This window comes from Micromys minutus (assembly GCF_963924665.1).
Source record: "Micromys minutus genome assembly, chromosome: 22".
NCBI classification, from domain to species: Eukaryota; Metazoa; Chordata; class Mammalia; order Rodentia; family Muridae; genus Micromys; species Micromys minutus.
In genome coordinates, this window is record NC_137957.1 from 34,169,863 (window position 1) to 34,184,311 (window position 14,449).

At 37.4% G+C, this 14,449-nt stretch overlaps 1 protein-coding gene across 3 annotated transcripts in view; it reads right to left on the bottom strand.

Annotated features, from left to right (window-relative positions):
* Nucleotides 1–5,359: 5,359 nt before the first annotated feature.
* DCN (decorin) overlaps nt 5,360–14,449 on the bottom strand; it is a 37,633-nt gene continuing 28,543 nt past the window's right edge. For all 3 annotated transcript variants that reach the window (XM_080935339.1, XM_080935341.1, XM_080935340.1), the window contains exons 6-8: nt 13,454–13,547; nt 9,818–9,956; nt 5,360–6,031 (exon numbers count right to left, since the gene is read on the bottom strand). In XM_080935339.1, coding sequence (XP_080791465.1) covers nt 5,837–6,031; nt 9,818–9,956; nt 13,454–13,547 — 428 coding nt within the window. In that variant the 3' untranslated portion in view covers nt 5,360–5,836. The remainder of the gene's footprint in view (nt 6,032–9,817; nt 9,957–13,453; nt 13,548–14,449) is intronic.

Consider the following 14,449-nt stretch of genomic DNA (forward strand, 5'->3'; position numbering starts at 1 on the left):
ACAGATAGTAGGTCATTGAAGGTCCATCTCTTTGATGGCAGAAAAAAAGAAATCCTGTGACAGATATGGCTTTGGGGAGGAAACCTCTTATCTTATCTACTCTTGAATACATTGGGACATTGAGAGACAGAAGAAAATGCTCTGTTGTTATGATGCCATCCATTCCAAATGCAAATGCACGCTGCTACAGCTCCTTCAGACGGTGGTAAGGTTGAGTATGGTTTCTGTATTGGTTACTAGGTTCATAGCTGTGACCAAATGTCTGACATTGAAGGATAACCTTGCTCAGAGTTTGAAGGTTCAGACCATTTGGTGGGGGTAGGATGGTGTTGGGAAGCAGCTCCTGCTGTTGTGAGGCAGGAGCATGATTCTACCTGTGCACATCAGGGAAAATCAGAAATCATAGTACACAGGAACAGAGCTAGACTCTGAACTTGAAGAGTTCTTCTGTGTCTGTGCTCACTTCAGAAGGCTACAGGAACTTCCCAAATAGTCACCAGCTTGCAAGTGTTTACTGCATGAGCCAGTAGGGGACATTTTGCACCCAACCATAACATTTTTCCTTAGGCTCATATGGCAGGGAGATTGGTAAGATGTAACGCTTCCTTGTTATGGTTACTTTCAGCTCTGAATAGCTCTTCCCCAACCAATGAACTGTCACCTACCAACCATTCTTGCTAACTGCCAGTTACTCCACAATTATCTGCCATATTGCTTTGCAGTTCTGCTATGATGACAGAATACTGCTGCTGCTCCAAGTCACTACTGTGGTTTAGGAGATTGCTAGGCTGAAATGTTTCTTGATGCATTTCCATATGTCAGATTGTCAAATAGTTCATAATCTCCCAACAGTCATCAAGATCTATTTATTGAATCTTGTATTAAATTATGATGACTTTAAATTCCAGTGTCTCATCTAATTATTATTATTATTATTTGGATTATATATATATAACAAAAGAACTTGTGAAAGTTTTTTGTCTTGCTCACGATCCACTCTGTGAATCAAAGATTTAAAGTCACTAAGAATAACTGACTATATTTACACAAAGCAATATGATGCCAACCTATTTGCTCATTTAAACTTAAATTTATGGCTGGGAAAATGGCTCAGTAGTGAAAGTCGCTGCGATGCAAACATGAAGATCCTAGTTCAGATGCTCAGCACCATATAAAAAAGCAGGAGTGGTAACATAGACCTATATGCCTAAGAGTAGGAGCATGGCAAAAGTGTATTGTGGACCCTCCCTGGACAGCCAGTCTATTCCACACGTCAAATACCAAGGTTGTTGAGACATACTGTCTGTAAATAAATAAGTGTAAATAAGTAAATAAGTAAATAAGTAAATAAATAAATAAATAAATAAATAAATAAATAAATAAATAAATAAATGTGGGGTGATGGGCTGTGAGAGGAAGCCTAGAAAGGTTGAGCTAAGGATAAAAGTCCCAGAGACCCTGAATGAAAGGTAGGAGCTTTGTCTGCTCCTGGAACCAGGCCCCTGTTACTTAGCCGCAATCTCCTGCAGCCACCACCCCTTATAGAGAGGTTGTGGCCATCAGTCATGGTAGGATCAGCACCCCAAGGCACATATGGATAAGATATTTTCAACCTCTCAGACCAAGCCAATAAGAAACACCTACTGTCAGACCCCGACCCATCCCAAAACTATACATAGAGATTCTATCCAGAAGAAATAAAAGTGTGTGAGAATTACCCCATCATCCGAGAGCTTCTGTCATAAGAGCTGTAACATTGCTTCCATGGAAGAGTCCTGGTCTCCAGAAATGCCACAAGAAGCTCCCCCACACCCTTTGCTGGCTAGTCAGCTTCGCACCAGCTCAGCCTGGCCTGACTCAGTTCAGAGCAACTGGTGCAGTTTCTTGGAGCAACAGAAGGGAGTTCAGCCACAGAGATGGAGGCAGCTGCAGCAGTCAAGATAAGGAAGGCAATTGCCCCGCCCTGTTTCAGTTCTCTCCCCTTCACCTGAACCCTCACACCTGACCTGGCCAGAGATCTCTGTAGAAAACCTCTGGTACACAGGACCACCAATAAATAGATAATGTAGCCAGTGATCAATAGAAGAAAGTCCATTGTTACCTCTTGGTCTCCATGCCTATGCACACACAAGGGAAAGTGCACATGAGCATGCAAGTGAGTAGATGAATTATATTTAATTCTATCATGTAACTGTAGTATAGCATCTCCAATGTCCCATAGATATATGTAGTTAGAGGATACTAGAGAGGGTAATAAAAAGATAGGGCATCTTAAAATTAAATAATGCCATGAAAAATAATTAACAATCCATTTCTTTTTTTCTGCTGTCAAGTAATACCACTTCAGGCTGGGGTCTGTGAGTCTACTGCAAAGCCTATAGCTATTTTATGGTTACTTTGAAATGAGTACATACTTTGCTAAAGTACCTAAAAAAATAACCATGGAAAACTTACCTTCTGTGTTTATAGCGGTACCCTATGGGCCTATTGGTTGGTGTCATTGAAACTTCCATGTCTCATAGATAAAAGGAATGATAAATACTGAATGTGGTCCATACAAGCTATTGTAAGTATCGACTATGGCATTGATAGTAAATATTTAAGATCTGATATGCAGTAAATAACTATATCATTATGACACTTGTGTGTTAAAGTATGATTTTATCATGGTTTTTAAACTATGTCAGAAGAAGTGTCAGATTCTTGGATTTGTGAGATGGTTCAGCAGAAAAAGACATATGTTACTTAAGACTGGCGACCTTAGTTCAATTCCCAGACCCTGTGTAAATGTGCAAAAAGGAAACACACTGCACAAAGTTGCCTTCTGGTCTTCACAGATGTACCATAAAAGCCCTGGTCCACCCTTTCCCCAACACACACACACACACACACACACACACACATACACACACACACACACACACGCACACACACACAGACACACACAGACACACACACATACACACACACACACATTAAATACACAGCATACATGTTATACACAAAATAGTTCTTTGTTTAGGGATGAGGTCAATGAGGATTTCCCCACTTCTGTTTCACCATGTCTATTGGTGACATTGTCATGGTCTTCCTGGTTAGATTGAAGATTCAGTGGTCAACCCCCCCTTTCATTTCTAGTAGACACAATCTCACAGAATATTTTTCATGTCTCTGGCCTTAATACTCTTTCTGGCCCCTCTTCTTCAGTGTTGTCTGTAAATTAGAAGCAATAATTTTATTATTTTATTATAGATACATCTACTGGTACTGTATTCTTCAAAATCAGTTGATCTCTGCGTTGTGACTAGTCCTGATTTTTTGTATTGGTCTTTGATTGTTGCAAAGAAAACCTTGTTCAGTAAGGATTGGAAACTACTCCTCTGTTGGTATAAGAACAAATTTTTAGAATGGAGTGAGAAATTTCACTGGTTTGTTAAAGTGGTGATAATGGATTCTCCTCTGAGATCTGTGACATCATAAGTCCTTGACTCACATGGACTTTACTAGGTTTCCAGTATTGATCATGATTTCCTCCTGTGATGTGTTTCTTAAGTCCAACCAGGTGTTGGTTACCACTAAGATATGAATACAGGCATTGTACTTTCAGGAATATCTTGGAATCCTAATTGTTGTAATTAATGGATTTCAAAGATGGATAGGATTGTAATTATTTTCATCCCCTGGGAGCTTCCAAAGCATCTTGGGGGACTATGCAAGTTATTATTCATCAAGTAGGCATTGAGGTCTTATTGAACTCTAGGCCTCAAGTCTTATGTTTGAACACGTGGTGTCTTCAACATTAGGGGTTTACTTTAAAGTCTGGGAGGCAACTGAGGGCAATCAATTGTTTTGGCAGACTTATGTGTTCTCCTGACCAACAACTTTAAGGCTTTCTTATGCCTGATATTGAGATTAATATTCGATAGATTATGGCTCAAACAGAGAGCATTGTCAGTGTGCAAGAGTCTTAACTCCATAGAAAGATAGGTAGATAGATAGATAGATAGGTAGGTAGGTAGGTAGGTAGGTAGATAGATAGATAGATAGAAAGATAGATAGATAGATAGATAGATTGATAGAGAGATAGACATATAGGTATATGGATATGTACTTATATGTGTCACACAAAAACTAATTCTAAATGTATATAAAACATCAATGTAAAACTTGAAACACAAGCAAGTAGAAGAAAACAGAGGGAGGATCCTGTAAGACAAAAGTATAGGAAAGAATATCTGGATAGAACTCCATTTGCCAATGAATTAAGGCAAGCAAGTGACAAATTGTCCCTCATAAAAATAAAAGGGTTTTGCACAGCTACAGTGACATCACTTGAGCGAAGCGGAAGCCTGCAAACCCAGGAATGTCAAAGGAGACCATGTCACACGTGGGGAGAACTTGAAAGGGCAATAAATGAATTGAAAGGGAAAATTGAAAAATTGGGGTCATGGTCATTAGGGCGAGACAAGAATACCTAGGGAGAAAAGAGTAGAGAGAAAATAACCCTCAGGATATCTGAAAAAACCAAAGGGCGTCATTGTCTTTGTGTGTTTGGATGAGGAAGCTGTTAAGTTTCAACCTGCGTTTCCTTCTGTGAAAGCTGGTTTTGATAACATCCACACTACAGAGATTTGGATATGATGTGTAAGAATTACAAAGAAACTCACAGTGCCTTCTAGATAGTCTGAGATAATACGCTTGTCTGCTCAGAAACGGTAAAATAGCAGGGAGGGTTCATATTTTGAAGTCATATTTTGTGGAGATCTCTGAGTAAACTGAACCTGAAGGCTCATCCCAAATAATGGGCACACCCCTTTTGATTAAAGCCAGGATTGAATTTTGTCTTATGATTGCTGACCAGAATACATCCAACTCTGCAGCAGAAACAGGCTATGCTCACTGGCTTTCCCAGGAGGTATATTACAAACACTCCAAGTCATAAATCCTTTAAGCTCTGCCGCCAACTCCTGACACATACTTAAACCTGAGTTGACAGCTATTTTGAAATCCAACTCAAATCTATTTTTTTTCCAAAAGCCAGTGGCTAACTAATGGAACAATCCATTCCTAATATATCAGTGCATGCAGAAATGTCTAGATAAACTGCCTGCTTGTATGTAGCTTTAGAGCTGGTATTAGTACTGGAATATGAATCAGCATACTAATAAGAGAGAATCGGCTTTGTGCTCTATAAGCCTAATCCTGGATATAAATAATACACATTGTCATTCTCACATGTAAATAACAATAGTAGAAATTGTGCTGAGAATTTGAAAAATAGATAATATTACTATCAACTGTCCACAAATTTCAAAAATACTTAGAATTAAACATTTACAAAATATCCATTTTGAATGCATTTTTAAATTTTATTTATTTCAATATGACAGGAAAATTTTACATGTTGAACTTATGTATTCAAATAAGGCTTTACCAATAATAGTACATGGCTAGAGTTCGGCCTTTGACTTTATGCCAAAGGAGTTAATTTAGCTCTATGAATTACAGTAAACTTTGTATTCTGCTCCTTTTAAAGCTTTACTAAGTGGCTGACATCTATGATTACACCACAATTGATACCTCAGTTCACATCTACAGAAAACTTTTAAAGTGATTCTGAATACTATAGGTAAAATATTTTTTATTGTAGACAATCATTCAATCTGCATATTTGTCTTGATACACAATAAGTCATGTGGAAAGGTGTCCACAGTATGCTTGAGTTTCCAGAATTCAGTATTATTTCTTTCTTTCTTTAATATTTTTTTTTCTTTTTAGCAATGATATTGACAGATTGGCTTTTGTTCCAGATTATAAACATGAGGCTGCTTGGGAGTTACTTGTAGTTTCCAAGCTGAATGGCAGCCCGCACATAGACACATCTGAAGGTGTTTGGAAAGATTTGCCAGTACCGGACAGGGTTGCTGTAAAGACTCACAGCAGAGTAGGAAGCCTTTCTAGAGGTGTATCCAGGTGGGCAGAAGTCATTCTGCCCAACGTCAGAGATGTTGTTGTTATGAAGGTAGACGACCTGCAACATGAAGTAGTGTGGGATGATTAATCTCCTTTTGTGTATTAAGGTTCTTCCTGTAAATACTATTTTAATTTGGACATTTTGCTATAAATGGGTGTCAATTATTTAAGTCAAATTCCATTTTCTGTCTTCCTTTCAAAAGTTGCTTTTCCTTCCTCCGTATGTCCTGTTTCTGTAAGCTGCATGTCAGTCACTCTAGATGTGCAAGCTAGAGACACCACACTTGCACTCCGCTTCCACACCACCCAGTTCTACCATCTTACCTTCAAAGTGCACACATGCAGTGCCCTCGCATCCCCATCCCTCCCTCATCCCAGACTAAGCCTCTGGGACCTCATCTTCAAGTATTGACATTGCCACCAGCTCTTCCTACTTTCTCCGTTGGTTTTCAAAGACACATTGTATCATTTTACATTCCAGAGAAATTCTGAGAAAAAAAAATATTTTTATAAGAAGGCCATGGCAAAGAGCAAATTGGAAAGAAGACTATCCATGTCACAGAGCCAGAAGCAGCTGAATCACACCTTGTCATTCCCCGCAGGAGATAAAATGCATCTGTACTAAGGGCCTTCAGGTCTTCCACTCTGTCTCCTTGCTTGGTCCTGTTTGCATACTATAACTGTGCAAGCCCACTCCACTGTCACATATAGGCCTCCTTACCTGCAGAAACTGCCCCAAGTCACCTGCAGGCTTGTTGCCTAGTTTCAGCATAACAAAAGAGCCTTCTCTTGTTTTCCCTTTCTGACACTCTTAATTCAGAATTATGTGTCTTTACCTATACTCACAGAAGTTATCACTATACAGTGCATTATGCATGCATTTGATTTCTTTCAGACACTGTATCTTGTTCACATTCTTGTCACCCCCTATCTTTTAGATTCTAGTTTTCTATAAGAATATGCAACCATACTCCAAACATCAGTGGATGGTTACCAGCAAATCTATCAGTGGATTGTTCATGAATATATGATCAGCTCAAATTGAACTCTGTGCTGTACACACACACACATACACACACACACACACTCATACTCACACACACACACTCACACTCACACACACACACACTCACACTCACACATATGGGTACAGGCAGGCAGACAGACAAATAGTGTGCAAAGAGCATATGATATTTGAGGGGATGAGGGTTGAGACATGGACACAGGGGCTTAGAGGGAGGGGGTGACATGGAAATATAATACATTTAGACAAAATACTTGGTCTTAGTGCACAAAATTCTCAATGAATTAAAACTATACAATGAAAATTAAAAGTAAATGTTTATAAGATTTACAAAATAATTGAACAAGAAGTAATACATGTGAAATCCTGAGGATCATGAAGGAAAGAAAAGGATGCAGGTTCTAAAAATTAGGAAGATGGAGCTCAGAAGGATTCTTTTTCAAATATGTGTTTCTGTGGCAATAATTTCCTTAAAACTCAACAGAGTTCAAAGCATCACACTTAATTGTCTTCTTCTGTGACTGACATAATAAAATAGGCTATCATGTGAAGCTGAGAGCCAAAATATATGAAGAAAATTATATGACATGCATCAAGAGTAAAAGTTATTTTCTACTGTGTTTTCTTCCTTGATGTGCCTGGTAAAGCAGTCCAATGCTCTCTGTGATGTGCACTCAGCTGATGAGAAAAACACGAATAGAAAAGGTAACAGTGGAGCCAAAACACAAACTAGCCTCAATGGAGACCTTAACAGCCCAAAAGGACAGCGAGTTTTGTTCAGTTTTCTAAGTTATTCTTTAAAAAAAATTAAAAAAACAGCAGCTAATTCTATTAATAAACCAACACTGCTAAGCACCCCTACTGGAAATAATCACCACCCAAGAAAACATGAAGGTTTTTGCTCACTTTCATGTCAAAAACTTGTCAAAGTCAGTTAATGTCACATTTGCTACCAGTTGAACTTGGAGTTTATACCACAACTAAACAACCATGAGAGAGAGATCAGTCCTTTGCTTTTAACATCACTGACAACAGAATAAAAAACAGTCCGTCTTGAGTCACCAACAACCCACAGATATTATGTGATTTTTACCTATAAAATGTCTCAAGATATTGTTTCTGAGACACAGTGATTGAACTTAACAACCATTTAAATGAAAGAAACTTTTAATTTTGTGTGTGTGTGTGTGTGTGTGTGTGTGTGTGTGTGTGTGTGTGACAGCTGAGTTTAACTGATTGAATTAAAATCCAATGCCTTCTACATGGCAAAATGCATTTGAATTATTTCTTAAGCTGACCTTTATTATTTATAATTTAAGGAATAAAAATCGTATTCATTGAATACTTTTTTTAAAAAAAAAGAATATTTTTTGCATTTACATTTTTTATTAGATACTCTGTATTTACATTTGAGATGTTATCCCTTTACCCTCCTCTGCCCCCATCTCCCCTCCCCCTCCAGTTGCCTTCACTAAGGTACACTCTCTTCTGATCTCTCTCTCCACCCCATTGCCTTGGCATTCCCCTACATTGAGAAAACCTACCCTCTGGAACAAAAGCCTCTTCTCACATTGATTCCAGACATTGCTATCTTCAGCTACATACGCAACTGGATCAATAGGTCTCTCAGAGTGCACACAGAGGAAAGGAGCTTTTTAATAGTGCAATGGCACATGCCTTTAAATCCCAGTACTTGGGCTGCAGAGGCCAGAGGACCTCTGAGCATTTGAGGTCAGCCTGGTCTACATACCAAGCTCCAAGATATCCATAACTACGTAATGAGATTCATTTCAAACATTCCCACACAAAACAAACCAAAATAAAAATAAAAAGTCTTAGCACACACACACACACACACACACACATGCAAGCATGCACACACACACACACACTACATAAATCCTCACTGAAAAATTATGGCGTAAACCCATTTAAAAGCACTGGATTTTTGTTGTGGTTTTATTCTTTTCCTAAGTGAGTAGCTTGAATAAACTTTTGTTTTTCAATTTTAATTTCTTAGAGCTGCACTGGAAATCTGTTATTATGCACAATTATTTTTGTCACTACTTAGTATTTTTTGTATATCTGTAGCACTATCAACCCAAAAGACCTGGTATTTCTATTTTTATCAATCTATGTCATTTGATAATTTATATAAAATTAACTCAGTGCATCGCTTTCTTTCAGCACTGCATTCGGCTTATTGTTAAACCTTGATTTCTCTACGTCACTGGTCACACTCTCAATGGTCATTGCCTTTTACAACAGGTACTTATGTGTTAAATTGATCAAAGACCTCAGATCAGGCTAACTGATGAGAAATATTCATTTTAGCGGTGGTTTTTATAAAATAATCCCAGTTGTCTTTATTTTTAAAATTAAAAAGTCAAACTTGTTTCCTGCAAAAGATTGTACATGTGACAATATTTAAAGTTCCTTTCTGTGCAATAGTTTGAGTTTTGTATCTTCCCAAGTTTATGTTTTAAAACTCTCAATAACAGGGATGCAGAATGGACCTATGGAAAGTGACCAGTCACAAATGGGATTGCTGCCCATAGAGGGAGGCACTTTCTACCATGTGACAATAAGAGGTAACATTAGGAGCTCAATATCAGGGAGACTCCCTCACCAGAAGCTTGCAATACTGCCATGCTGATCTCGGCCTATGAATGTTCTTCAAGCCCCTACCTCAGAGGATTTTGTTATAGTAGAGAGCCATGACATGGAAAACATTCTGTGGAAGGTTCCCTTCCTCTGAGAATCACACTGGGACTATTCTTCTCCAGATAGACCTCACAAGTAGGATCGGCTTTGCTTTACCTGGATATACTTATGCTGTGCCAGTCCGGCAGGCACCCTGAGGAGTTTGTTGTTGTCCAAGTGAAGTTCCCTCAGGTGAGGAACATTGGCCAGACTCCCATTTTCCACAACGGAGATGCTGTTGAAGCTCAACCCCAGCCTGCAGAGGAGAGAAGAAATTGGTGTGCACAGTAGTCAGGAATCTTTTTCTTATGGTCAGCAGGTATTTGAGCAACAAATACCACACTCATCAGCTCTGCATCAGCTGTGGCTATTCTGCATCAGAGCGTTTTTATTTCAACCTTTCTGGGCCTAGACAAAAGCCTGTGCTCCCTATGTGTGCATGAGCACGTACTCATGCAAATTGCTGTGTGTGTGTGTGTGTGTGTGTGTGTGTGTGTGTGTGTGTGTGTGTGTGTGTATGTTTAAGTAAAGGTCTGTTTGAGGGTACATGACAGATATATTGTGTGATATATTCTTTCGTCATTTCCCACTTTAAGTTTTGAGACAGTCTTCGCTGAACCCTGAGCCCATTAATTTGTCAAAAACTAGCTAGTCAGTAAGCTCCAGGGATTCTCTCATATTTTTCTTCCAGAATAAGTGCTGCCATGGCTAGGATTTGACAAAGGGAATCTGAACTCAGATAGTCATAACACTTCCTGACATAACCATAGCAATCGCTTTACTGACAGAAACATCTCTACCCACTACACACCCGACAGCCTGTTCTTAATTTTCAGTAAATGCTCTTCTGTAGCATCCTGAGAAGACCTTGGGGAATATAAAAGGCAGTGTCATGAATGGCTACTTGTATGTCTTTCCTTTGAAATATGTCTTGTAGCACATCCAGTCCTAGAATAGCATCACCATAGAATTTGACATATTTGACAAAAATTGATTTCTACACGTAATAAACATGCAGATTAGCTTATTAAAGGACATAAAGAAATAAAATTTTTTAGTCTCTTTGGAACTAGAGCAACTACCCATGTATCATACACATTTATTCATAGAAAATTGAACAATAACATTCTAAAACATTAATAAACCCACTCTCTACACTGACCCTTTGAAGGCATCAGCCTGGTGTGAGTTTTACTTCTTCCCTCTGAGACATCTGACTCATTTCTTTATGTGACATGTAGCTTAATTTTCTTGAGGTATTGATTTATATTTTTTAAATTAAAAGCACAATGAATGGGGATTCTGTTTTTAAATGGGATTCCAAGCCAGAAGCAGTTGGCTTGGAGACATGACTCATCCATTAAACACTAGGGATAAAAATCACCCAAAACAGAGAGATGGAAATACATAGTACAGGGAGCAGGAAGTGACAGAATAGTGAAAGAGATCGAACAGCTGCAAAGAGGCAGAATGTTTATCAAGCATCTTCACATGAAAAAAGAAAAGGTGGTCTGGAGATTGCAGAGTTGTTTCCCTAACCTTCAGGCAGGTCCAGGCTTCAACCCCTTAGAACATGGATACCAGCCTTACATAATTGAAGTCCTTATATACAGTCCTGCCTTTATTTTGAGATAATGATTAAAATGTGAAGATTTGGGGGCATAAATAGAATAATTAATTATTTTAACTATTGATTATGAATTTGACATCTTGCTGAGAACACTAGATTTTCCCTCCCTCTTAGATGTCTGTCTATTATTCATGGGCCTTACTTTTCTACTTCAGAATTGTGTCTCCTATACCTAGTGACATTCAAAATCTTTTTATTCTTTTCAATTTAGCAATGGGATATTTTTTAATTCTAAAATTACTAACATTTTCAAAATTAATGCTACTTTAAATGATTTCTTTATGTATTCAATCACCCAGTGTTTTTGAAGTTTTCTAACTCTCCATGGATTAAAGAAAACAGCAGCAAACCTCAAAAATCATGTCACCATTGCAAAATACTTTACATAATGAAGGACAAAATGATACACATGTATGTGTATGTCGTGTGTGTGTGTGTGTGTGTGTTAATATGTGTCCATGTATATTTTTGTGTCTCTGTGTATAACACCCATTTATATTTTATACAGAAAAGGAGTTAGTGGTATATTTTCCCAGTACAGTCCTGAAAATAAACAGAAACTTTGCCATGACAAAATGTTCTTGCTTTCCTTTCACAGGTTTAGATTTGTTTTTTTAAGTTTCAACACCAATACATTTATTGTGTTCAAACCACAGGAAGTGCAAAGATTTGATAGTTTAATCAAAAGTCTTTTCCCAGATTTTATTATGAAAGAAATATATTTGATAAACTCAAGTATTTAGTTGTTTGACACTACAGGTACAGAAATTATACGAAATTTAAAATGTGCTTAACAAGAAACCTGAATTTTTTGTCACTTTCATAATTTATTAGAAAGTTAAGCTCCTGCTAATAAGCATATGTCATCATTATTAGAGTTTAGAATGCCAGGATCTCTTTACTGCTTTTCATATGAGACAAATTTCTTTTCTAAGGAAATATATATATTACAAATATTGCCATTCCTGAAGCTTTAAAAATATCCCTCTTTATACTACTAATATTAATCATCATCAAATAATAACATGAATAATAAGATTGTAATGTCAAATGTGTATAACAAATAAGTCAATTTATCTGCCTCCTCTTGTCTGCAGCTAGAAGGAATTGTTTAATAAAGAAAAATAGGTGATATATGGTATAATGCTACTGTGAAGAAGAAGGTTTTTATATTAGAGTCTCTGGTTAAATTTTTCTACATGGAAACTTTCTTATTACTTGTCATACTGGGGAAGATATTTTTAGCTATAGTCAAAATGATATATTTATATTTTATCTTCATCATCTATGGTGTCATTGGGGCTTACACACAAAAACAGGGAAAGCTACCTCTTGTATTAACTTGGTCACTGACATTTCTCTACGATAAAGACATGTGCTTTGTGTATTCATTCATCGGCTATGTTGACTTGGCTTAATGCTACAGCAGAAACACTTCCTGTAAGAATATTCAGCTATATGCTTGTCAAGGACAGAGTATTTCTTGAAAACCACCAAACGAGCTCCTCCCATTGGCTTACTTTTTCTTATGTAATCAAGTTTTAAACACAGAAGGATGGAAAACAAATTAGAAAGCAGATATCTGGAAATATACAGAGAAAATGTAAGGTTAGGCTGGGTGACAGAAATTTTTCCCTTTAGTGTGCCTGAAGTAAATGTGCAACAGCATTTTCTGTTCAGCCATTAAGAGAATATGAATCAGAAAATTTTTTTTGCCATTACTCTCTAAGTAATATCTTGATGCCCATACAAATGCTGTTTGAATGCATTCTCAAGTTTGAGTCAAACTGTTTACAGTCTTAATTTTTTTTGGAACACATTGAATTAGAATATATTAAATGTACAATTGAAACCTGCTTTAACTGATCACCTGTATTAAAGAATGATGAGCAATACAATATTCACACAATATTCAAATCATATGACCAATTTTTTTGCTGTCTACAGTCATTATAATAGTTCATTGAAAAAAAACCAAGAAATCATCCGGTAGGCTGGAGTTTCAGTTAAAAAACAACAAAGTTGTAAGAGAGAGAGAGAAAAAAAGATAGAGCATTGTGTTTCCAAAGATGAATAACACCCTCCCCTTGCCATCCTCTGATAGACAATGATGCATTTCTTACTTAGACAAATTAACCAGTCCTTTCAGGCTGGGTGCATCAACCTTGGTGATCTTGTTGCCATCCAGATGCACTTCAGTGAGAGAAGTAGGCAGACCTGGAATAAGCATAAAACGATGCTGAATTGGCCAACAAACATTAGAAATACATAACACACTTCAGTGGCTAGACATGCTGTGAATTTCTAAACACCATCTCAAATAATTTTCATCTTCACCCTTTTCCTTCTTTCTTTTTATAAAATAATGTTCAATTTAAAGTGATGTGGTATTGATAAGGTTAAGAACTGTTTGCAGCATGTGATAGATTTTTGTGCTGTAACTGTAGAACCGAAGTCAAACACCGACCCTCATTGTTCTCGCCACTTGTGTCAGTGAGCTCACTGTGCTGTTATTATATAAAAAATTCATGATGTAAAAGCAGGAAATGAGGTTGACAGTGAAATTCTAGTGCACGTATTATATATCAGTGAATTAGTTAAGTCTATCTATAAATCCAAGCAGATATTTTATTTACGAGAATAATTCATCAGGAGTACTCGGTGTACTGTCCTGGTGTTAGCCCTTTGACAAGATGTCTTTGTGAGAGCATTTGATGTCTCTGTTACATGGCTTTGCAGCAATAGCTAAAACGTATGTGGACCTGTTAAATCCAGACTGTTTTCTCATAAGAGGGGGATGCCAAGCACTATAGTCAAGAAACCTGCCTGAGTAGAATACCTAGACAAATAATCCAAGCTCCAAAGGGCCCACTAAACTCTCAGCAATATTTCTTAAATGGTTGTGAAGTACAAAGATCTAGTAAAATAAATAGTAAGCAATATTTGAATTTTCAATTTCTTCCTGCCTTCTAAAGGACCATGTGGCTTCTAAAGGATGTATACGCCTGCCAATAGTTCTGTGTTCCACTTCGATGAGTAGCAATAGCTACAAGAAAATCGTGAATTGATATTCAACTAGATCTAGTACCTAGTTGATGTGAGTTTTGATTTAAATTATT